The sequence below is a fragment of the Crinia signifera genome, chromosome 11 (assembly GCF_055691185.1).
Source record: "Crinia signifera chromosome 11, ASM5569118v1, whole genome shotgun sequence".
Classification (NCBI taxonomy): Eukaryota; Metazoa; Chordata; class Amphibia; order Anura; family Myobatrachidae; genus Crinia; species Crinia signifera.
In genome coordinates, this window is record NC_139227.1 from 39,323,425 (window position 1) to 39,348,717 (window position 25,293).

General features: G+C 48.4%; 1 protein-coding gene across 1 annotated transcript in view; it reads right to left on the minus strand.

The window, feature by feature from the left end:
* The window catches only part of LONP2 (lon peptidase 2, peroxisomal), a 67,895-nt gene that overhangs the window by 13,032 nt on the left and 29,570 nt on the right, over positions 1 to 25,293 (minus strand). Inside the window, exons 11-14 of the mRNA XM_083163736.1 lie at positions 14,103 to 14,886; positions 13,683 to 13,972; positions 3,338 to 3,384; positions 2,077 to 2,216 (exon numbers count right to left, since the gene is read on the minus strand). Coding sequence (XP_083019862.1) covers positions 2,077 to 2,216; positions 3,338 to 3,384; positions 13,683 to 13,972; positions 14,103 to 14,886 — 1,261 coding nt within the window. The remainder of the gene's footprint in view (positions 1 to 2,076; positions 2,217 to 3,337; positions 3,385 to 13,682; positions 13,973 to 14,102; positions 14,887 to 25,293) is intronic.

Genomic DNA, 25,293 nt, shown 5'->3' on the forward strand with positions numbered 1-25,293 from the left:
GCAGTATAATTCATACAGAAACATGGAAATACACCCAACGCGTTTCGTCGATACGACTTCCTCAGGGGTAAAATTTCCGTATGTTGGTGGGTAGTGAGAATAATCACTCCCGGTATGTAAACCTTCTAAAAAAACGGACCCTATGCAGATAATTAATATATAGTGCACAGCTGCATCAAGTTCCAACTGTATTTTGAATATGGATCAAAAATGTAGAGAACCTTCTAGGGGGTCAAATCCTGTAGAGGATCTTAATATTTAAGATTTAAAGCACCACTGCATCAAAATTCAGTCTGACAACATTTGAGGGTCCTAGAAGATGAAGTATGAGGACTCCTCTGAACAAGGAACACAGCAAGCCTATAATGAACCAACTATATATATATATATATATATATATATATATATATATATATATATATATTTTTTTTTTGAAGGGCCACTGAGCTGTTTCAAACTCGCTGTATATGGAGAGAAGGCGCTCTCAGACATATTATTGGTACACACACACACTAGAGTTAATTTTTGGTGGAGTCAATTAACCATCCAGTATACAACAGTGGATCAATATGTACCTGTGTCAAGAATGAAGGCGAAAATTTTTCACAACATTTTTTATTTCTTTTTTCAACATAATCTCCTTTCCTGGCAATACAATTTTCCCAACCTCACTTCCATTTCTTTAAACTCTCTCAAAAATGTGATTTGTCAAACTCACGTAGGCTTCTGTCTCGACGATGACCTCCTCATTTGAGCTGAATTTTATCCCCGCAAGCTATGTTTTCAGGTTAGGGAACAGAAAGAAGTTGCAGGGAGCGAGTACGGTGAATGCGGCAATTCATCTGCAACAATTCCGGATGAGGGAGCTGGTTCATTGTCGTGGTGGAAAAAAAAACGGGTGTGGTATGGAACTCCGACAGTCGGGATCCCGACTTCCCGGCGTCAGACAGCATGGCGAGCGCAAAAAAGCCCCTTGCGGGCTCTCTGCGCTCGCCACGCTGTGGGCACGGTGCCTCGCTACGCGAGCCACCTATTCTTTTCTCCCTCTATGGGACAAGGGAAAATAGTGGGTGGCCGTGGAGCACCCGGCTGTCGGCATTTTGACAGTTGGGATCCCGACGTCGGGTAAACGACTGTCGGGAACCCGTCCGGCACCCAAAAAAAACTAACCTTTGAATCAGTCTGAAATTTGGTATGGGGTTGTTTGAAAGATGGTAGTACACAATAGTAATACAGCCTTTCCTCAGCAACGCCACCTGTCTTCAAACACAAGTACTTATTGATCCACCCTCATATATTTGGATTGTGGGCAGAAACTGGTTAGCATTACTGCCTCACTGCACCAACTTTATAGGTTCAATCCCCACCATGGCTTTGTGTGGAGTTTGTATATCCTCCCCATGCTTGCGTGGGTTTCCTATGGGTACTCCGGTTTCCTCCCACAATCCAAAAATAAACTGGTAGGCTAATTGGCTCCCCAGCAAAAATAATGAAATCTTGCATGTATGCAGGCAGACTAGATGGCTGGCCTACATGCATTCTGTGTAGCTTCAATAATAACGTACTCTGCGACAGAACATCATTGGTACGCCATCACTTACCCTAGTACCCTAGTCCTTATCCATTGTGGTGGCCTTTATAACCCTGACATAGCTTCACTAACTCCTTTAGCCTACCTATGACTCTCTTATAGTCCCTGTATTTCCAGCACAATCTAATAAGCCATCTAGAACTTGCCAATATTTCCAACAAACGCTCCAGTCTGGTCACACTACATAAATGCATAAAAGACACTGCAAGCAACGTTACCACAATATAAACCACCTTAAGATTCGGTATTACACCAATCTCCAGTCACAACAAAAACCTTGTAATGTGCATTTAAACAACATGGCTGCCTCCTGTGGTCACTGTTTAAATAAAAGCTTTGGATGAACTGAATCATATTGAAACGTTAAACTGTAAAGCTCAACGGAATACGCAATAAATGAGTGTATAAAATACTATTGATTCATGTGCGTGGGAAGGAACGGGGGTGATCGGGCCGAAGCAGGGAACGGCTTTCAGAGATCTTACCTCAATCTCATACTTGGGTGCTCCGAGAATATCCTTCAGTGCATGACGATCAATCAATATTGGCATTTCGGGAGGAAGGGGCAGGTCGGCCGGGTCAGCATCTCTGGATCTGGGGTCATCGGAGAGGTTTGCACTGTGTTCTGCGATAAAATAATCACAGGGGATTTAAAGAAGAGACATGGCAGTGATACCGGAGTCAAACATAGATAAATGGCCACAAGACCTGTAATGAACAGGATAAGCCGTACATTCTTCACCTAGTAGACTGAAGTCATCAGAGGACTAGAGGATGAGCCCTACAGAGATTAATTAAATGTCCTGTTTATGGATCTGCACAGCACATGTGCTTATCAGTTTCTGCAAAGTCACCCACAGTGCCCCAAACACCGCCGTGTTATTGCCATATTGCTGATTAATCAGCCGATTTTACTGCAAATAGTCCGCGATCTGATGCGCACTGAAGGATCTTTAGCTGCATCTTCTGTGCTGCAGGGAAGATCAGAAGATGCAGATAAGGAACTATGTAAGCTGATTGGCTGTGATAGCTATCACCAGGGATGTGGGGGAGGGGAGATTACAGGTGGGGAGGCTGTAATGCTCCTCCTCCACCTGATTTCCCCCCCCGGAAAGGACACCCCCCGGACCGGAGGCTACAAGCTACAAAATGCAGAGTTTGATGTCCGGTCCGGTTTTCACCCATACCCTGCAGATAAAGATGTGTGGAATTTGGGTGCTTGGACGCTTTCGGGCATTTGGAAGTTGGAGCGTATAGGTGATTGGGCATGTAGCTTGCTCAGGTGTTCTGACATACTCAGGTATTCCGGTGCTCAAGCATTTGGCAGTTGGGGTATGCCAGTGCATTCGGGTGCGTTTGGGTATTTGGAAGTCGGGGTCCTCAGATATTTGGTTGCGTTTGGTAGGCGGTTGGGTATTTGGGAGTTAGGGCGCGCTAGAGCATTTGACTGTTCCTGCGTGATCGGGTATTTGTGCACTTGGTAGCATTCAGGGACTCGAGTGTTTGGGCTCCTAGGTGTTCAGAGGGGGAGCAGATAAATCTTTGCACAAAATCCTTTGTCCAGGACTGATGGGCAGGTAAGAGGAAATCTTAAGATCACAGATCTTTCTAATGTATGGGCACCTTTAGACCCAGCCATCAGAGGCGTAGCTACCGTAAGGCAGCCACCGCGGCTGCTTGGGGGAGCAAGCGCCAGCGGGGCGCCCCCGGTGCCCTGGCACTCTGGTCAGACCCCCCCCCACTTACCGCTCCGCATGCCGCTGCCACCGCAGATAGCCTCGGGGCTCCGTCTCCTGCAGTAATGAAAAATGACACGACAAAATGGCTGCCCCCTAATAGCAGACCCTCCTCCTCTAACATCCCTAAAAAAACTGTCTGCTGTACGGGGGCAGCCATTTTGTTGTGTCATTTTTCATTACTGCAGGAGACGGAGCCCGGAGGCTATCTGCGGTGCCGGACTGAATGCGGGGCCGGCGGCGGCGGCATACAGAGGGGTATGGTAATTTTTTGGAGGGGGGGGGCACCACAATATTAGTTACGCCTCTGCCAGCCATAGTAGCTGCGACAAGTGGAGAGTCACTTAGATGTGCGCTGGTCACTCAGAAGATCCGACGCTGCGTCTCTCGATGCAGCAGCTGATCACAGAAGCCGCCAATGGCTTTCGCATAATTCTGCACCGCTGCTGCGTACAAAGGAGCCATGAGCGTGGATTAGTGATGTGATAATAATCTACCAGCCAATCAGCTCCTAACTGCGTTACAGGCTGGGTTTGAAAAATGACAGAAGCTGATTGGCTGGTGCATTTCACTTTATCACTTCACCAAGCTTAATAAATCTGCCCCTTCGTCTAAGCTTCCATAAGGAACAAGAAACGTATGATAATCATGGAACATACCAGAAGCTTTAGATCTTTGTCTTCCTGAAAATCACAGACCTGCAGCAGCACAAATGGCTGTAGATACAGTATATGGGAGTGCTACAGCCATGTATGTGTGCTGTACCCCCCCCCCCCCCAATCAGCATTACATTGGGGTCTCTGTCTGACACGGGAGGGCCGCTGTATTATTGAGAGAGTGCAGCGACACAGAACATACAGCAATGCTTCACCACACTCTCTCTAAGGGTTCACAGTCATCTCCAGTACTGGCAGAAATGTATAAACGAGGTTAGGAACTGAGGAGGAGAGCGGCAGCTGCAGCCACCGCATTGATTGCAGGACCCAGGGGAAAGAAGCACAATGCAGATTATATTAGTCAGCTCTGTGTCTATATAATGGGAAGAGGAACAGATGCCACACAATGCTGAGCTGCATCAATACAATACAACAATACTCAGCAGCTCCATTCATCTCCTCTTCTCCCGCCACGGTGAGGAGTCATCATATAGTAATGTCAGGAAGCTGATACTCATGGACATTTCCAGGTAAGGTGGTGGTAGGGCTCTGGGTATAAATATACTCAGTGAGGGCACAATATACCCGGGTGGCAGTGCCAGGTCTGGGTGTAGGCATTACTTGTACATAAATACAGTAACCGGCTGCTGCTAAGCTGCAGTGTGGGTATATACCCGGGTGGCAGTGCCAGGTCTGGGTGTGGGCATTACTTGTACATATATACAGTAACCGGCTGCTGCTGAGGTACAGTGAGGGCACAATATACCCAGGTGGCAGTGCCAGGTCTGGGTGTAGGCATGACTTGTACATATATACAGTAACCGGCTGCTGCTAAGCTGCACTGTGGGTATATACCCGGGTGGCAGTGCCAGGTCTGGGTGTAGGCATTACTTGTACATATATACAGTAACCGGCTGCTGCTGAGGTACAGTGAGGGCACAATATACCCGGGTGACAGTGCCAGGTCTGGGTGTAGGCATTACTTGTACATATATACAGTAACCGGCTGCTGCTGAGGTACAGTGCGGGTATATACCCGGGTGACAGTGCCAGGTCTGGGTGTAGGCATTACTTGTACATATATACAGTAACCAGCAGCTGTTGAGGTACAGTGAGGGCACAATATACCCGGGTGGCAGTGCCAGGTCTGGGTGTAGGCATTACTTGTACATATATAAAGTAACCGGCTGCTGCTGAGGTACAGTGAGGGCACAATATACCCGGGTGGCAGTGCGAGGGTCTGGGTGTAGGCATTACTTGTACATATATACAGTAATCGGCTGCTGCTGAGGTACAGTGAGGGCACAATATACCCGGGTGACAGTGCCAGGTCTGGGTGTAGGCATTACTTGTACATATATACAGTAACCGGCTGCTGCTGAGGTACAGTGCGGGTATATACCCGGGTGACAGTGCCAGGTCTGGGTGTAGGCATTACTTGTACATATATACAGTAACCAGCAGCTGTTGAGGTACAGTGAGGGCACAATATACCCGGGTGGCAGTGCCAGGTCTGGGTGTAGGCATTACTTGTACATATATACAGTAACCGGCTGCTGCTGAGGTACAGTGAGGGCACAATATACCCGGGTGGCAGTGCGAGGTCTGGGTGTAGGCATTACTTGTACATATATACAGTAACAGGCTGCTGCTGAGGTACAGTGAGGGCACAATATACCCAGGTGGCAGTGCCAGGTCTGGGTGTAGGCATTACTTGTACATATATACAGTAACCGGCTGCTGCTGAGGTACAGTGCGGGTATATACCCGGGTGACAGTGCCAGGTCTGGGTGTAGGCATTATTTGTACATATATACAGTAACCGGCTGCTGCTGAGGTACAGTGCGGGTATATACCCGGGTGGCAGTGCCAGGTCTGGGTGTAGGCATTACTTGTACATATATACAGTAACCAGATGCTGCTGAGGTACAGTGAGAGTACAATATACCCGGGTGACAGTGCCAGGTCTGGGTGTAGGCATTACTTGTACATATATACAGTAACCGACTGCTGCTGAGCTGCAGTGTGGGTATATACCCGGGTGACAGTGCCAGGTCTGGGTGTAGGCATTACTTGTACATATATACAGTAACCAGCAGCTGCTGAGGTACAGTGAGGGCACAATATACCCGGGTGGCAGTGCGAGGTCTGGGTGTAGGCATTACTTGTACATATATACAGTAACAGGCTGCTGCTGAGGTACAGTGAGGGCACAATATACCCGGGTGACAGTGCCAGGTCTGGGTGTAGGCATTACTTGTACATATATACAGTAACCGGCTGCTGCTGAGGTACAGTGAGGGCACAATATACCCGGGTGGCAGTGCCAGGTCTGGGTGTAGGCATTACTTGTACATATATACAGTAACCGGCTGCTGCTGAGGTACAGTGAGGGTACAATATGCCCGGGTGGCAGTGCCAGGTCTGGGTGTAGGCATTACTTGTACATATATACAGTAACCGGCTGCTGCTGAGGTACAGTGAGGGTACAATATGCCCGGGTGGCAGTGCCAGGTCTGGGTGTAGGCATTACTTGTACATATATACAGTAACCAGATGCTGCTGAGGTACAGTGAGGGCACAATATATCCGGGTGGCAGTGCCAGGTCTGGGTGTAGGCATTACTTGTACATATATACAGGAACCAGATGCTGCTGAGGTATAGTGAGGGCACAATAGGCCCGGGTGACAGTGCCAGGTCTGGGTGTAGGCATTACTTGTACATATATACAGTAACCGGCTGCTGCTGAGGTACAGTGAGGGCACAATATACCCGGGTGGCAGTGCCAGGTCTGGGTGTAGGCATTACTTGTACATATATACAGTAACCAGATGCTGCTGAGGTACAGTGAGGGTACAATATACCCAGGTGACAGTGCCAGGCCTGGGTGTAGGCATGACTTGTACATATATACAGTAACCGGCTGCTGCTAAGCTGCAGTGTGGGTATATACCCGGGTGGCAGTGCCAGGTCTGGGTGTAGGCATTACTTGTACATATATACAGTAACCGTCTGCTGCTGAGGTACAGTGAGGGCACAATATGCCCGGGTGACAGTGCCAGGTCTGGGTGTAGGCATTACTTGTACATATATACAGTAACCGGCTGCTGCTGAGGTACAGTGAGGGCACAATATTACCCGGGTGGCAGTGCCAGGTCTGGGTGTAGGCATTACTTGTACATATATACAGTAACCAGATGCTGCTGAGGTACAGTGAGGGTACAATATACCCGGGTGACAGTGCCAGGCCTGGGTGTAGGCATTACTTGTACATATATACAGTAACCGGCTGCTGCTGAGGTACAGTGAGGGCACAATATACCCGGGTGACAGTGCCAGGTCTGGGTGTAGGCATTACTTGTACATATATACAGTAACCGGCTGCTGCTGAGGTACAGTGAGGGCACAATATACCCGGGTGACAGTGCCAGGTCTGGGTGTAGGCATAACTTGTACATATATACAGTAACCGGCTGCTGCTGAGGTACAGTGAGGGCACAATATACCCAGGTGGCAGTGCCAGGTCTGGGTGTAGGCATGACTTGTACATATATACAGTAACCGGCTGCTGCTAAGCTGCACTGTGGGTATATACCCGGGTGGCAGTGCCAGGTCTGGGTGTAGGCATTACTTGTACATATATACAGTAACCGGCTGCTGCTGAGGTACAGTGAGGGCACAATATACCCGGGTGACAGTGCCAGGTCTGGGTGTAGGCATTACTTGTACATATATACAGTAACCGGCTGCTGCTGAGGTACAGTGCGGGTATATACCCGGGTGACAGTGCCAGGTCTGGGTGTAGGCATTACTTGTACATATATACAGTAACCAGCAGCTGTTGAGGTACAGTGAGGGCACAATATACCCGGGTGGCAGTGCCAGGTCTGGGTGTAGGCATTACTTGTACATATATAAAGTAACCGGCTGCTGCTGAGGTACAGTGAGGGCACAATATACCCGGGTGGCAGTGCGAGGGTCTGGGTGTAGGCATTACTTGTACATATATACAGTAATCGGCTGCTGCTGAGGTACAGTGAGGGCACAATATACCCGGGTGACAGTGCCAGGTCTGGGTGTAGGCATTACTTGTACATATATACAGTAACCGGCTGCTGCTGAGGTACAGTGCGGGTATATACCCGGGTGACAGTGCCAGGTCTGGGTGTAGGCATTACTTGTACATATATACAGTAACCAGCAGCTGTTGAGGTACAGTGAGGGCACAATATACCCGGGTGGCAGTGCCAGGTCTGGGTGTAGGCATTACTTGTACATATATACAGTAACCGGCTGCTGCTGAGGTACAGTGAGGGCACAATATACCCGGGTGGCAGTGCGAGGTCTGGGTGTAGGCATTACTTGTACATATATACAGTAACAGGCTGCTGCTGAGGTACAGTGAGGGCACAATATACCCAGGTGGCAGTGCCAGGTCTGGGTGTAGGCATTACTTGTACATATATACAGTAACCGGCTGCTGCTGAGGTACAGTGCGGGTATATACCCGGGTGACAGTGCCAGGTCTGGGTGTAGGCATTATTTGTACATATATACAGTAACCGGCTGCTGCTGAGGTACAGTGCGGGTATATACCCGGGTGGCAGTGCCAGGTCTGGGTGTAGGCATTACTTGTACATATATACAGTAACCAGATGCTGCTGAGGTACAGTGAGAGTACAATATACCCGGGTGACAGTGCCAGGTCTGGGTGTAGGCATTACTTGTACATATATACAGTAACCGACTGCTGCTGAGCTGCAGTGTGGGTATATACCCGGGTGACAGTGCCAGGTCTGGGTGTAGGCATTACTTGTACATATATACAGTAACCAGCAGCTGCTGAGGTACAGTGAGGGCACAATATACCCGGGTGGCAGTGCGAGGTCTGGGTGTAGGCATTACTTGTACATATATACAGTAACAGGCTGCTGCTGAGGTACAGTGAGGGCACAATATACCCGGGTGACAGTGCCAGGTCTGGGTGTAGGCATTACTTGTACATATATACAGTAACCGGCTGCTGCTGAGGTACAGTGAGGGCACAATATACCCGGGTGGCAGTGCCAGGTCTGGGTGTAGGCATTACTTGTACATATATACAGTAACCGGCTGCTGCTGAGGTACAGTGAGGGTACAATATGCCCGGGTGGCAGTGCCAGGTCTGGGTGTAGGCATTACTTGTACATATATACAGTAACCGGCTGCTGCTGAGGTACAGTGAGGGTACAATATGCCCGGGTGGCAGTGCCAGGTCTGGGTGTAGGCATTACTTGTACATATATACAGTAACCAGATGCTGCTGAGGTACAGTGAGGGCACAATATATCCGGGTGGCAGTGCCAGGTCTGGGTGTAGGCATTACTTGTACATATATACAGGAACCAGATGCTGCTGAGGTATAGTGAGGGCACAATAGGCCCGGGTGACAGTGCCAGGTCTGGGTGTAGGCATTACTTGTACATATATACAGTAACCGGCTGCTGCTGAGGTACAGTGAGGGCACAATATACCCGGGTGGCAGTGCCAGGTCTGGGTGTAGGCATTACTTGTACATATATACAGTAACCAGATGCTGCTGAGGTACAGTGAGGGTACAATATACCCAGGTGACAGTGCCAGGCCTGGGTGTAGGCATGACTTGTACATATATACAGTAACCGGCTGCTGCTAAGCTGCAGTGTGGGTATATACCCGGGTGGCAGTGCCAGGTCTGGGTGTAGGCATTACTTGTACATATATACAGTAACCGTCTGCTGCTGAGGTACAGTGAGGGCACAATATGCCCGGGTGACAGTGCCAGGTCTGGGTGTAGGCATTACTTGTACATATATACAGTAACCGGCTGCTGCTGAGGTACAGTGAGGGCACAATATTACCCGGGTGGCAGTGCCAGGTCTGGGTGTAGGCATTACTTGTACATATATACAGTAACCAGATGCTGCTGAGGTACAGTGAGGGTACAATATACCCGGGTGACAGTGCCAGGCCTGGGTGTAGGCATTACTTGTACATATATACAGTAACCGGCTGCTGCTGAGGTACAGTGAGGGCACAATATACCCGGGTGACAGTGCCAGGTCTGGGTGTAGGCATTACTTGTACATATATACAGTAACCGGCTGCTGCTGAGGTACAGTGAGGGCACAATATACCCAGGTGGCAGTGCCAGGTCTGGGTGTAGGCATTACTTGTACATATATACAGTAACCGGCTGCTGCTGAGGTACAGTGAGGGCACAATATACCCGGGTGACAGTGCCAGGTCTGGGTGTAGGCATAACTTGTACATATATACAGTAACCGGCTGCTGCTGAGGTACAGTGAGGGCACAATATACCCAGGTGGCAGTGCCAGGTCTGGGTGTAGGCATTACTTGTACATATATACAGTAACCGGCTGCTGCTGAGGTACAGTGAGGGCACAATATACCCGGGTGACAGTGCCAGGTCTGGGTGTAGGCATAACTTGTACATATATACAGTAACCGGCTGCTGCTGAGGTACAGTGAGGGCACAATATACCCAGGTGGCAGTGCCAGGTCTGGGTGTAGGCATTACTTGTACATATATACAGTAACCGGCTGCTGCTGAGGTACAGTGAGAGTACAATATACCCAGGTGACAGTGGCAGGTCTGGGTGTAGGCATTACTTGTACATATATACAGTAACCGGCTGCTGCTGAGGTACAGTGAGGGCACAATATACCCAGGTGGCAGTGCCAGGTCTGGGTGTAGGCATTACTTGTACATATATACAGTAACCGGCTGCTGCTGAGGTATAGTGAGGGCACAATATACCCGGGTGACAGTGCCAGGTCTGGGTGTAGGCATAACTTGTACATATATACAGTAACCGGCTGCTGCTGAGGTACAGTGAGGGCACAATATACCCAGGTGGCAGTGCCAGGTCTGGGTGTAGGCATTACTTGTACATAAATACAGTAACCGGCTGCTGCTGAGGTACAGTGAGGGCACAATATACCCAGGTGGCAGTGCCAGGTCTGGGTGTAGGCATTACTTGTACATATATACAGTAACCGGCTGCTGCTGAGGTACAGTGAGAGTACAATATACCCAGGTGACAGTGGCAGGTCTGGGTGTAGGCATTACTTGTACATATATACAGTAACCGGCTGCTGCTGAGGTACAGTGAGGGCACAATATACCCAGGTGGCAGTGCCAGGTCTGGGTGTAGGCATTACTTGTACATATATACAGTAACCGGCTGCTGCTGAGGTATAGTGAGGGCACAATATACCCGGGTGACAGTGCCAGGTCTGGGTGTAGGCATAACTTGTACATATATACAGTAACCGGCTGCTGCTGAGGTACAGTGAGGGCACAATATACCCGGGTGACAGTGCCAGGTCTGGGTGTAGGTATTACTTGTACATATATACAGTAACCGGCTGCTGCTGAGGTACAGTGAGGGCACAATATACCCGGGTGACAGTGCCAGGTCTGGGTGTAGGTATTACTTGTACATATATACAGTAACCGGATGCTGCTGAGGTACAGTGAGGGCACAATATACCTGGGTGACAGTGCCAGGTCTGGGTGTAGGCATTACTTGTACATATATACAGTAACCGGCTGCTGCTGAGGTACAGTGAGGGCACAATATACCCGGGTGACAGTGCCAGGTCTGGGTGTAGGCATTACTTGTACATAAATACAGTAACCGGCTGCTGCTGAGGTACAGTGAGGGCACAATATACCCGGGTGACAGTGCCAGGTCTGGGTGTAGGCATTACTTGTACATAAATACAGTAACCTGGCTGCTGCTGAGGTACAGTGAGGGTATATACCTGGGTGACAGTGCCAGGTCTGGGTGTAGGCATTACTTGTACATATATACAGGAACCGGCTGCTGCTGAGGTACAGTGAGGGCACAATATACCCGGGTGGCAGTGCCAGGTCTGGGTGTAGGCATTACTTCTACATATATACAGTAACCGGCTGCTGCTGAGGTACAGTGAGGGCACAATATACCCGGGTGGCAGTGCCAGGTCTGGGTGTAGGCATTACTTCTACATATATACAGTAACCGGCTGCTGCTGAGGTACAGTGAGGGCACAATATACCCGGGTGACAGTGCCAGGTCTGGGTGTAGGCATTACTTGTACATAAATACAGTAACCGGCTGCTGCTGAGGTACAGTGAGGGCACAATATACCCGGGTGACAGTGCCAGGTCTGGGTGTAGGCATTACTTGTACATATATGCAGTAACCGGCTGCTGCTGAGGTACAGTGAGGGTATATACCCGGGTGGCAGTGCCGGGTCTGGGTGTAGGCATTACTTGTACATATATACAGTAACCGGCTGCTGCTGAGGTACAGTGAGGGCACAATATACCTGGGTGACAGTGCCAGGTCTGGGTGTAGGCATTACTTGTACATATATACAGGAACGGGCTGCTGCTGAGGTACAGTGAGAGTACAATATACCCGGGTGACAGTGCCAGGTCTGGGTGTAGGCATTACTTGTACATATATACAGTAACCGGCTGCTGCGGAGGTACAGTGTGGGTATATACCCGGGTGACAGTGCCAGGTCTGGGTGTAGGCATGACTTGTTAATATATACAGTAACCGGCTGCTGATGAGGGTACAATAGATCCAGATATAATACGGTCCCCCTGAACTACAACAGCCAGGAGATGAACAATCGATACAGCAGCTGTGTGAGAGAAAATAATTAAATTCAACATCTTCAATTACCTCCAGCCCCAGCTCCAGCCCCAGCCCCAGCCCCAGCCTAGATACTATCTGAGATCAGTTAGGAGTGAGAGATGTGACAGGGACAGATGTCCTCTCCTGCACAGACAGCAAAGTCACTGATGTGCAACGTATGTATGTATATATTAGTGCATGTGTGTATAGGTGTACTGTATTATTTCGTTTAGAGGGTTTTCCTCCGGTCACTGTGGATATATACATGTGACCCATCTCTGTCCCAGTACAGGTCACATCCAACCTGTGCACTGTAGTTGAGGTTGTTTAATGGCTTCTGGCCTCGTGTAAATAGCGACACTAACCTACATTGCATTCAAATAAAAATAGTAGGTGTTTGCCAACCGAACCCATGCAGTTCCTCATTCTTGCCTGGGGGGTCACTGTGCTTCTAGCACAGTGAGGTCTGTATTTCAGCACTGATATGCAGACCAGGCATGTGCTAGGAGCACCACAGCAGCAAGTGACACCCCAGGCAGGGAAGAGGAACTGCAGTGTGCTAGAATGAACACTAAATAGTTGGGTATTACAGGAGAACAGGGCAGCACTGACTGATGCAGGATTACTGGGATGGCGGAGATGGAGCAAATAAGGAATATAGATGGGTGTCCCCTAGCAACAACCCAACTGCCCCGCCCCCCCCCCCCCCGGCCCTGGCAGGCCGCCACACACAGCTTCTATGGGGAGGTGAATATAGAAACACAACGCTGGTAAGGCCATAACACATACCACACAGTCTTCTACAACCGACATCCATTTTTCCTATTACAAATACAAATGTGACTTCATAATATGCGAATAGGTTTTGGGAAATATATTGTTCTTGTAAAACGATGAGGAAAAATATATTGTCACGTACAAAATATTAATGAACCAAGTAAATAATTAGCTGATTATATATTATTATACAATAGTCACACAAGCTAAAATGGCTCCTGGACAGAAAGTAAAGGCTCATCTGACGCAGATATGAAGCCAGGTGGTTCCTGGCCAGAAAGTAAAGGCTCATCTGACGCAGATATGAAGCCAGGTGGCTCCTGGCCAGAAAGTAAAGACTCATCTGATGCATATTCATATATGAAGCCAGGTGGCCCCTGGCCAGAAAGTAAAGGCTCATCTGAGGCATATATGAAGCCAGGTGGCTCCTGGCCAGAAAGTAAAGGCTCATCTGATGCAGACTGGAAGCCAGGTGGCTCCTGGCCAGAAAGTAAAGGCTCATCTGATGCATATTCATATATGAAGCCAGGTGGCTCCTGGACAGAAAGTAAAGGCTCATCTGACGCAGATATGAAGCCAGGTGGCCCCTGGCCAGAAAGTAAAGGCTCATCTGACGCAGATATGAAGCCAGGTGGCCCCTGGCCAGAAAGTAAAGGCTCATCTGACGCAGATATGAAGCCAGGTGGCTTCGGCCAGAAAGTAAAGGCTCATATGACGCATATATGAAGCCAGGTGGTTCCTGGACAGAAAGTAAAGGCTCATCTGAGGCATATATGAAGCCAGGTGGCTCCTGGACAGAAAGTAAAGGCTCATCTGAGGCATATATGAAGCCAGGTGGCTCCTGGCCAGAAAGTAAAGGCTCATATGACGCAGATATGAAGCCAGGTGGCTTCGGCCAGAAAGTAAAGGCTCATCTGACGCAGATATGAAGCCAGGTGGTTCCTGGCCAGAAAGTAAAGGCTCATCTGACGCAGATATGAAGCCAGGTGGCTCCTGGACAGAAAGTAAAGGCTCATCTGACGCAGATATGAAGCCAGGCGGCTCCTGGCCAGAAAGTAAAGGCTCATCTGACACAGATATGAAGCCAGGTGGCTCCTGGCCAGAAAGTAAAGGCTCATCTGACGCAGATATGAAGCCAGGTGGCTCCTGGCCAGAAAGTAAAGGCTCATCTGACGCAGATATGAAGCCAGGTGGCTCCTGGACAGAAAGTAAAGGCTCATCTGACGCAGATATGAAGCCAGGTGGCTCCTGGACAGAAAGTAAAGGCTCATCTGACACAGATATGAAGCCAGGTGGCCCCTGGCCAGAAAGTAAAGGCTCATCTGACGCAGATATGAAGCCAGGTGGCTCCTGGACAGAAAGTAAAGGCTCATCTGACGCAGATATGAAGCCAGGTGGCTCCTGGACAGAAAGTAAAGGCTCATCTGACACAGACATGAAGTCAGGTGCCCTAACATAGAGAGAACAACAAAAACCTAGCACATGATTTTTATCTTAGCACTTATGGAGTTTTCTACAGCGACCCCCAATCTAACATATCGCCCCTGTTCTCAGTTCACCTCCATCTGCATAATGATTGTAATCACAGGCTGTCATTCAGCCGGGAGAACTACTTAGTCAAAGCACCAAAGAGAGCGAATCCTAAAAGGCACAATTCCTGGGCAGGATTGCCCTTCCAGGTTATCTAGGTGAGAGAATGAAGAGCTGTGTTGTAGCATGTGGGCACTGTCGCAAAGTTTGGGTAGGGCACGCACATAGGTGCCTAAGCTGGATGAGACCAGGGCAATGGGTACAGGGGCTGAGAAGTTGGACATCTTCCTGCCTCATTGAGGCTTACTGCGGTTATGAAGTGACGGTGCGCACAACTGGAGTATGACGGATAAACCGCTTGTAAATACAGGGGAGATACAAACTCCACACAGAAGTAACCTGGCAAGGAATCTTACCCATGACTCAGGGCCAGCAAGGCTGTAATGCTTAGCCCACTTAAACACTTTGTACTCATAGTGGCTCATTGGTCAGCTGTGGCACGGTTATTGCAGAAGGCACACCTACATATGATGTCAGAGAAGGGCCAATGATGTATTTCCATTTGGCATAGGCTGCTATCTCCTACTCCAGAGAATACGGCAGCTGTATTCCTCCTAAACACTGTGGCCAGGAGTTTGCTTACAAATGTTTTTTTCTCTGTGAGTTGTAAGCACATCTGTTCTATGGACGAAGCGTAATAAACCTCCAGGTGTTAGATTTGCTTATAAGGCAAATGTTTTCCTACATGGCCGTCAGCATCTCTGTCTCCCCCGCTCACACAATGCCATTTGTTACGGGTCTGTTGGCAAACAGGGAATGTGAAAAATAAGTTTATGATCAGTCATGTGAAAATCTCTGCACAGAATCTAAAGTAACAGAGGAAACAGTTTACTATGAATATTTGCAATAGTAACAGATATAGAGGTAGACATTGCTCTATAGTACACATGGATATGTGTTACTGTGCTATTGTATGAGCAGTTCCATATTAATAGGGTAATGGTGGGATGGGTGGGTGAGTGAGACTGGTTTGCTGTGCAGGGTTGCTGGAGACACGGTGCGGGATGGAGGAGTGACATTTGTCTGCTGTACAGAGTTGCTGGAGACACAGTGCAGGATGGGTGAGTGAGACTGGTCTGCAGTGCAGGGTTGCTGGAGACACAGTGCAGGATGGGTGAGTGAGACTGGTCTGCAGTGCAGGGTTGTTGGAGACACTGCGGGATGGGTGAGTGAGACTGGTCTGCTGTGCAGGGTTTCTGGAGACACAGGGTCTAATTCAGACCTGGTTGCAAGGCTGCAAATTTGCAAGCCAGATGATTATCAATACACTGAATATGCTTACAGCCCGAAGTAGGCATGCTGGAGGCCATCCTGCGATAAAATCCTTGATAAATGGGCAGATGTTTCCACCAGACTACAGATAAATGTTTAGGAGCGTACCCAACTGTGACACCAACAGTGCAGAACGGCGAGCCTAGGCGCACACTTACTTGCTCTGTCCTACTTATTCCCAGCTGACACTCAGACCCACCCCGGGGGATCGGCGCACATGGACTACTAATCAATAAGGAACATTTATTAAATATGTATTTATAGAATTTGTGCCCCTCCAATGTTGTTGGATAGGAAATAAAAAGCTTCCCCAAGATAATAGCTGTACATGAAAAGCCTCGATGACTGGAACGCCCCGAAACCCAATAGCATTTATCTATGTTACATGAATAGCTGTCCGTTCTACGCTAAGCAACTCTTTTGGAATACACTGAATGTATATTGTGTCCTCTTCTAAATGTCAGGCAAAGGGATGTACCTTCTGTCCTACTGCGGCGAGGAGAATATTAGACGCTGCTACTGCTAATAAAGGTTACTACCACACAGAGAGCTTTATCCCAGACATCCTGTACTGGATCCTATGCGTTCTGCCGGACCCCACTTGCACTCTACTGGGGGCAGTTCCAAGATGTTGGCAAGCCTGGTTATACTTGGGCACGGTTACAGAAATGCATTATAACCCGTCCCCACATATTCAGTGCTTAGTACATTTTCTGACTAAAAAATATCACAATATATTTTAAGATTATGAAGGGGATTGTCCTCATTTAGGAAATCACCTATCTGTACACCATAGTAGGAACCCATCACTCCACCTCAGTCACAGTCTAGTTCACACTTCATTCTAGCTCTCTGCTGTGGTTTTTTTTCTAGCACAGACTGGTCCCTATCTCAGCGCTGAGATACAGACCAGAGTGTGCTAGAATCACTAGAATAGCCCAGGCAAGGAAAAAGAGCTGCAAGGGTTGCGACCGGTGTAGGGTGTCACCATTTTCAGGTCGGACCACTAGAGGGGAATCTACCTTATACTCTTAAGGGGGGGGGGGGGGTATATAAATGGGGTATTCAAACGTGAAGAACCCTTTAAAGACAGATTGGTGTCCCGGTATTTTTTTTATAGAAAAGTTTTTTGTGTTTTTTTAATGTATTTCCCACTGAAAATATTGTCCCGTCATCATTCCCACTGAATATCTACAAGGCCCCAATGACATCAACGTGTTGGCTTTTGTTTCCTTTTTTCACGACAAACCTTACAGCCATCAACAGGATCGTCACTGATCACAGCACACATGGTGCTTTCATTACATCACTAGGTCACTGCATGCAGAGCTGACCTATCAGAGCGTCGTGCGGGGTCACAGAGAGGATGTGGGGTACTGTGTATTATATACTGGGTGCTTTGTGTGTAATTGTCCATTACCCGGGGGCTCCGAAGAACCAAAGGCAGAACTTTGGGAGGCAATGGAGTCATCTGCCACCGGGCTCCTGCTGCCAAGGGGGCACCTTTCCTCCCCCTGCAAGTTTAAATCAGTTATTTAAAAGCAAAAGATATTGCTTATGTGGTTGAGTTCTGAAAGATATATATGTTCTCTATTTATATTGATTTATCTATATTTCTTAACAGAAATATATATTGTATTTAAGGGTATAAAGGGTTGTGTGTGAGAGGGGGGGCACCAATAAATATCTTGCCTCTGGGCAACTGGAACGAACTTACGCCACTGCGAAGAACCAATGTAGACGGAACATATTTAGGTTCTGTTGACCCTGATCCCACCATCTGCACCTGCTCTCCTCTCAATATTAAACACTGGGGGATTTGGGAGCATTAGAGGACGCCGGGATTAAGGACAGACACTGTAATTACTGGAATACATTCCACAGAATGCGGTATATATACTACCTCTGTACAGACACACAATTGGCAGCTGTGTCAGACTGTACAGCGGTAGTGCCCTGGGGTAGTATTACGCCACAAATGCTTCATCCTCTCACTTGACGGTATCCTGCAGAGCTTACACTTTAATTTTCTTGTTTGTATAGCCACCTGGGAACAATTATGGTCGAATCGCATTCAACTTTGCGTAAGGCCCTTCTGTCCACAGTGTGTGCTTGCATAAATATATAGGGGACCCCATTTCACTGCAAGTCCTACACTAACAACGGGTCTCTTAGGCACCTGGCAACTGCTGTATTTGTATATGGAAGATGTTCCACAGTTTCTCAAACTCGGTCCCCAGGACCCCACACAGCGCATGTTTTCCAGGTCTCCTCACAGAAGTGAAATAATTAGCTCCACCTGTGGATCTTTAAAAATGTGTCAGTGGTGTAATGAGTGCACCTGTGCACCTGCTGGGTGACAGGGAAAATGTGAACTGTGTGGGGTCCTAAGGGAACCACTGCGATATTCCATTACCCCTGAGGGTGTGAGAAGGTAGGGAAATCTGTATTTTAGGTAAAAATGCTGGGACATCCTCCAGAACCCCTTGCCAACCCCCCGCCCTTGTTATAATTAGTCAACTGACAGTTATCAATTAGCTTAATTGGGCCAATAATTACATGTCGTTATTGGGGTTAAATAAATGGCCTGAAATTACCCCAAATCCACTTTTTTCATTAGACTATGCATCCAAAGTATTAATTTCAGAAACAAATAATTGCTGTGGATAATTATTTTAACATTTTTTTATTTTTAAATGTAATTGCCTCAAATTATCTTCAAATCAGCTTTTTCCCTTGTTTGTCTGTTTTATATAACTTTTTTACTTTAAACAGCACCCCCCCCCCCCTTTCACTTTCCATATTCCCACTTGCTAACAAAATTGTCACTAATTTGTGACAAGGTCCCCCCCATATTTAGATGCATAGTCTGCAAGTTCCATGAAACAAACTCTCATTCACAGACTCGCACCCGATTGGACTAAGCCCTGTATACAGACTTATAAGTACATCTGCCTGTGAGACTTAAGGCGCTGTCATCACCGTGGTGATATGACGCCAGTGTGGAGGGGACTTTCACTATATATAGCACTTATATATGTTTTTGTGCTTCTCTGCATATTGCTTCTTGAAATGTGTTTGTATATTTGTATATACACGCTGCCTGTTATACATTACATATACGGTCGGGAGCCTGCTGTGTGATTACCCTACTGGTGTTTATAATCCCGTTGGTGAAGCTTTATCTGGTCTGTGTCTTTGTGAGTGCGTTTCTGCCTGCGTTGTGTGGTTTTAGTGATGGTGTGTGTACGCTTCTGTAAGTTCTGTTGCTCGGTAATGTCACCTCTCTGGAATAACAAGGGTAAGGTGTTAATGTGGCTGTTTAAATAACACCAACATAGCAGAGATCACCGAACTGGTTAATCGCCTCCGCAGCACTGGGTGGAGCTGGAAAAGTCTGTTTGTACGTGTATAAACATACACCCGGGATACACCCTCTATTTAATATACAAGCTGCCTGTGTCACCGAGGAGACCGACCTCGCCTGGCTAAATAGGTCCTGACTCAGACCCTTGTATTTACATTGAGAAGGTGATAGTACCTAGGCCGTGGTGTGACATTTAAGGGTTTTTTTCTACCTGCATATTTCTGACGTGAGTGGATGCATGAAATGCAAGAATGGCGTGATCTGGGGGGTCATGCGCTGACATACGTGGCCGCCACCATGTACAACATACATTGCGCTCCAGCTCAGTGCCTTCCTCTTCTGCAGACAAATCATCCAAACCACCCTTTGCCGTATAACGAAACATCCGTTGTTCTAATATTTTTGTACGGCAATATTAATGTTCTAGCACCCTGCATCTATCAACACCCGTGCAGTTCCTCTTCCCTGCCTGGGGTGTCGCTCTCTGCTTTGGTACTTCTGGTCTGCATATCAGCACTGAAATCCAGACTACACTGTGCTATAAGCACCACAGCAGAGAGCGACACCCCAGGCAGGGAAGAGGAACCGCACGGGTTTTGAAAGGTGCAGGGTGCTAGAATGGACACAATTAATGCTCCACTTATCCGACCTATAACCCTCTTGCATAACGCAATCTTCCAGAACTGGAACCATTACCTTCTGCAGATGTGTGAATAAAAAATGTCGGAATCCAGGCCTGCCAATTGATGCAAAGTATGATGGGACAAAAGTTACTTTAAGTGGACACATTGTAAAATCTAGTTTATGTCAACCATTCTTAGGTGTCGACCATTAGTAGTCGGTTGTTGACCTGCCGACTGGATAATGGCAGACCAGCTTCTATACAGGACAAGGACACTATAACTGGAGGGAGCCCGAACCCTGTCTGACTTATCTCTCCTAGCAGCCAATCACACACTCAGACACAATAGGCCCCAGATCCTCATTGGAAGCCTGCAAACATGTGACTGAATCCCCAGAACATCAGGTGAAGCATCAGGAACACCCAGAACCAGCAGGCAGCGCAAGCCGATGATTCCGTGTGGAATTGGGGCATCACGGCCAGTGATGTGGCCCCCAAACATCTGGAATTTATTGTCGAATGTTCCTTTACCCCAAAAGGCTGGGTCGGGGGATCAGGAATATTAAACATGTGGAAAAATCACCATTCCCCAGTCCTGACTCAGTGCCATAGCCCGCATACATCTGCTGCTGCTGCCGCCGATAGGACAGCCAGATCCGCTGATCAACTGCAATCAATGAATGACGATTGATCCGGATGACAGTGAGAGAGATAAAGTACCAATCAGTTTCAAAATGTAATTGTTCTTTAACAAACAATAAAAGCTGATTGGTTGATACTTTATCTCTCCCCCAAAGTTTCAAATGTTAAAATAAATGAGTTGTTCCCAGGCATATTAGGAGGGGGAGGGGGGGCAGTGATTAGACCCTTAGACGTCTGCTGTGCTATACAGTCTGGCAGGAGGTCGGCTCTTGTGTACCAGGCAGCGTCCTGTCCCTCCAAGGTTCACTGCGCTCCAAAAATCACAATCATTTAAGCCGTTATCTGCAGCCTGGTTCCTGGGATAACGTCAAAACTTCTGTCGGCAGCGCACTGGCCGATCGCTACCCACTGCGGGCCCCCTGGCGCGGTCTATAGTCATTGGCAGCAGCCACAAGCTTGTACTAATTGTACCCCTACCAATAAATCCATCACCCCTCTGCGGGCTGCTCCTATTCTCCAGAATGTTAGCTAGGACTCTGATCCTGAAAGCAGTAACTGTAGCCGGGAAGTCTGTATTACGTGTTACATCGCCCTCTAATTGGGTAAAGTCTCATGAATAGCTCAGGATACCGGCCAAGTATTCGGCTACAAGGGCATACCAAAATATATTGCTGCCGGTTTAATACGTTTTACCGGGGGGGCCACTCACGCCAAGCTGCCAGGTTTAACAGGAGTGTGGATTAAAGACCCGTGTTTCATCCAACAGTCAATAGGGCAAAACCAAAAGATCGACACAACAATGTCGACATGGATTTTTCAAACCGACTTGCTCATACTTTACCGTATTCTCTGGACATAGAGGGAGAATATTATGTGCCGAGCGCAGCGAGCCATGAGAGGGGACGCGGTACACTTGTACATGGTCCATGTCGACTTATGTTGACAAAGACAACAACTAAACAACGTGAACTACTCATGTTTTTTTCATGTCGACCTTTTACCTTTTGACCATGTCGATCCAATGCATGTCGTCCTTTTTGATGGTTTAAGCTTTTTGACTGTCAACCTAACAACCCACACCCGGATTATTTTAGCCTGCCGTCCCAATTGGGAGTCCCCGTGGATTTTCAAGTATGAAAAAGTCCAAAACGCATGAAAATAAATCATGAAAAACTGACTTTGACCTTTTCATGCCTCCACCATTGTCAGTCAACCCTTTGCTTGTGGTTGACAGTGCATGTCGACAATTTGGTGCTGACTGTTGACGTATACACTATCCACCCTTTATACCATAACTTTTGTCAATGATGGCCTAGTGCAGTCACCAGCAGCAACAAGAAACAATCATGCACCAATAATACAGAGGCTTTGCTGAAGCACAGACATGTGCAATAGACATTACACTTGGTTATACAGGCAGGAGGGCTAGGGCAAGCTGTAATAAGTTACCTGAAGGTGAGAGCTGACGTCACTGGTGCTATAAACACTGCTAGTACACATAGGGCATGCGGTAGTCAGGCTCAGGCTGCCAGCCAGAAATGTGCCAACGCTGCCACCCAGCAATGCCAGGCATGTGGAAAGCAATACAGCCCTGCTCAGGTTAAGCGGATGAATGCCAGGCTTCAGCTGAGCTAGGCAAGATTTCAGTTCCAGGAACCAAGATGACGAGCGCCAAGTAAGGTCGGGAAGGGGGGGGGAAGACATCGCCGAAAACAGACATAAGGAAAACTAACTTCTGGACTCTATAAAGGAATCATCTCCTAGTGCCAAGGTGACAGATTGGTTCTCTAGTGTGGCACAGCGGTTGGCATAGCTAGCTCATAGCACTGGGGTCAGATGTGCTGCCACTCAGGCCCTTTCTAGGTTTAAGTTGGGTGCTGTGCATTTGTAAATAGATAACAACTACCAACTTAGCCCAACTATAGGTGCACCCCTCATGCCACATAGTGTGGTGAGGGCAGAGGGGCAGGTCTTATTGTGAGTGGTGTATAATACTCAGGTGCAGTGTTATTTCCCAGAGACATGTCCATAGGAACCTCAATGATGTCGGTCTGGTATGCAATGTATTTGGGCTGCCGGGTCATGGCGTGGATCTACGAGGAGAGAGGAACCCGGCACCATTGTAGTTACAAGTGAAATGTTCCTGCCCGGGGCTAGCAGAGATAAAAGGGATTTACTAACAGCACAAAACAAAGGAAGCTAAATGGGCCTCAGATGTTCCTGCTAGGAACACCCCTACGCCCAACAGCAATGTGATATTCTGCCAGCAAATCTCTTGGTGAGGGACCAGTGCTCTGCACGGTACACTAGATGACAGGGACCGGTGCTCTGCACGGTACACTAGATGACAGGGACCGGTGCTCTGCACGGTACACTAGATGACAGGGACCGGTGCTCTGCACGGTAAACTAGATGACAGGGACCGGTGCTCTGCACGGTACACTAGATGACAGGGACCGGTGCTCTGCACGGTACACTAGATGACAGGGACCGGTGCTCTGCACGGTACACTAGATGACAGGGACCGGTGCTCTGCACGGTACACTAGATGACAGGGACCGGTGCTCTGCACGGTACACTAGATGACCGGGACCGGTGCTCTGCACGGTACACTAGATGACCGGGACCGGTGCTCTGCACGGTACACTTGATGACAGGGACCGGTGCTCTGCACGGTACACTAGATGACAGGGACCGGTGCTCTGCACGGTACACTAGATGACAGGGACCGGTGCTCTGCACGGTACACTAGATGACAGGGACCGGTGCTCTGCACGGTACACTAGATGACAGGGACCGGTGCTCTGCACGGTACACTAGATGACAGGGACCGGTGCTCTGCACGGTACACTAGATGACAGGGACCGGTGCTCTGCACGGTACACTAGATGACAGGGACCGGTGCTCTGCACGGTACACTAGATGACAGGGACCGGTGCTCTGCACGGTACACTAGATGACAGGGACCGGTGCTCTGCACGGTACACTAGATGACAGGGACCGGTGCTCTGCACGGTACACTAGATGACAGGGACTGGTGCTCTGCACGGTACACTAGAGGACAGGGACCGGTGCTCTGCACGGTACACTCGATGACAGGGACCGGTGCTCTGCACGGTACACTAGAGGACAGGGACCGGTACTCTGCACGGTACACTAGATGGACAGGGACCGGTACTCTGCACGGTACACTCGATGACAGGGACCGGTGCTCTGCACGGTACACTAGATGATAGGGACCGGTGCTCTGCACGGTACACTGGATGGCAGGGACCACCCAGGACTGGGCTCTGCACGGTACACAGACTACCCAGGACTGGGCTCTGCGTGGAACAGGGAGCACCCGGGACTGAACTCTGCGTGGAACAGGGAGCACCCGGGACTGAACTCTGCGTGGAATAGGGACCACACAGGACCGGGCTGTGCGCGGAACACTGACCACCAGTGACTGAGCTCTGCATCTAATAGGGACCACCCAGAGCTGGGCTGTGCACAGTACACTGACCACCAGGGGGGACTGAGCACTGCATGGGATAGGGACGACCTGGGACCGGGCTGTGCACAGTACACTGACCACCAGTGACTGAGCTTCATGGAATAGGGACCACCCAGGACCGGGCTGTGCACAGTACACTGACCACCAGTGACTGAGCTCTGCATGGAATAGGGACCACCAAGGACCAGGCTGTGCACAGTACACTGACCACCAGTGACTGAGTGCTACGTTGAATAGGGACCACCCAGGAATGGGCTGTGCACAGTACACTGACCACCAGTGACTGAGTGCTACGTTGAATAGGGACCACCCAGGAATGGGCTGTGCACCAGGGACTGAGCGGAGCTGTGAGTAATGGCTGTTCTGCACGTTCTTCCATAACTCAGTGCTGGTAGTATATTGGTATTAGCAGCCGTAGAGTATATTTGTGTGTAATACAGAACTGTGAGTAATAAACATACAGTATAATACGATGTATATGATAAATAACTAATATATATATATATATATATATATATATATATATATATATATATATATATATATTTACCATGTACATCCATTTTTTTTAAAATTACAGCTCAAACACTGCATTACATCCATAAGGGGACCCACAAAATACACTCAGAGGCTGCATGGATTATATATACAGTACCACAGCTAGGCGGCTCTATGAGGAGGAGACTCCACCAGTATCAGGAATAAGTCTGGATAATACACAGGACAAAGCCCCAGCCATACAGAATGAAGAACTGACACCTCTAATATGATCACTGACCCTTTGGCTGTAAGCCACCTGACACTGTATCCCTCACATACAGCGGGAGACATGGCAATGCCACAAATAAGACGCATTAGGACGATCAAA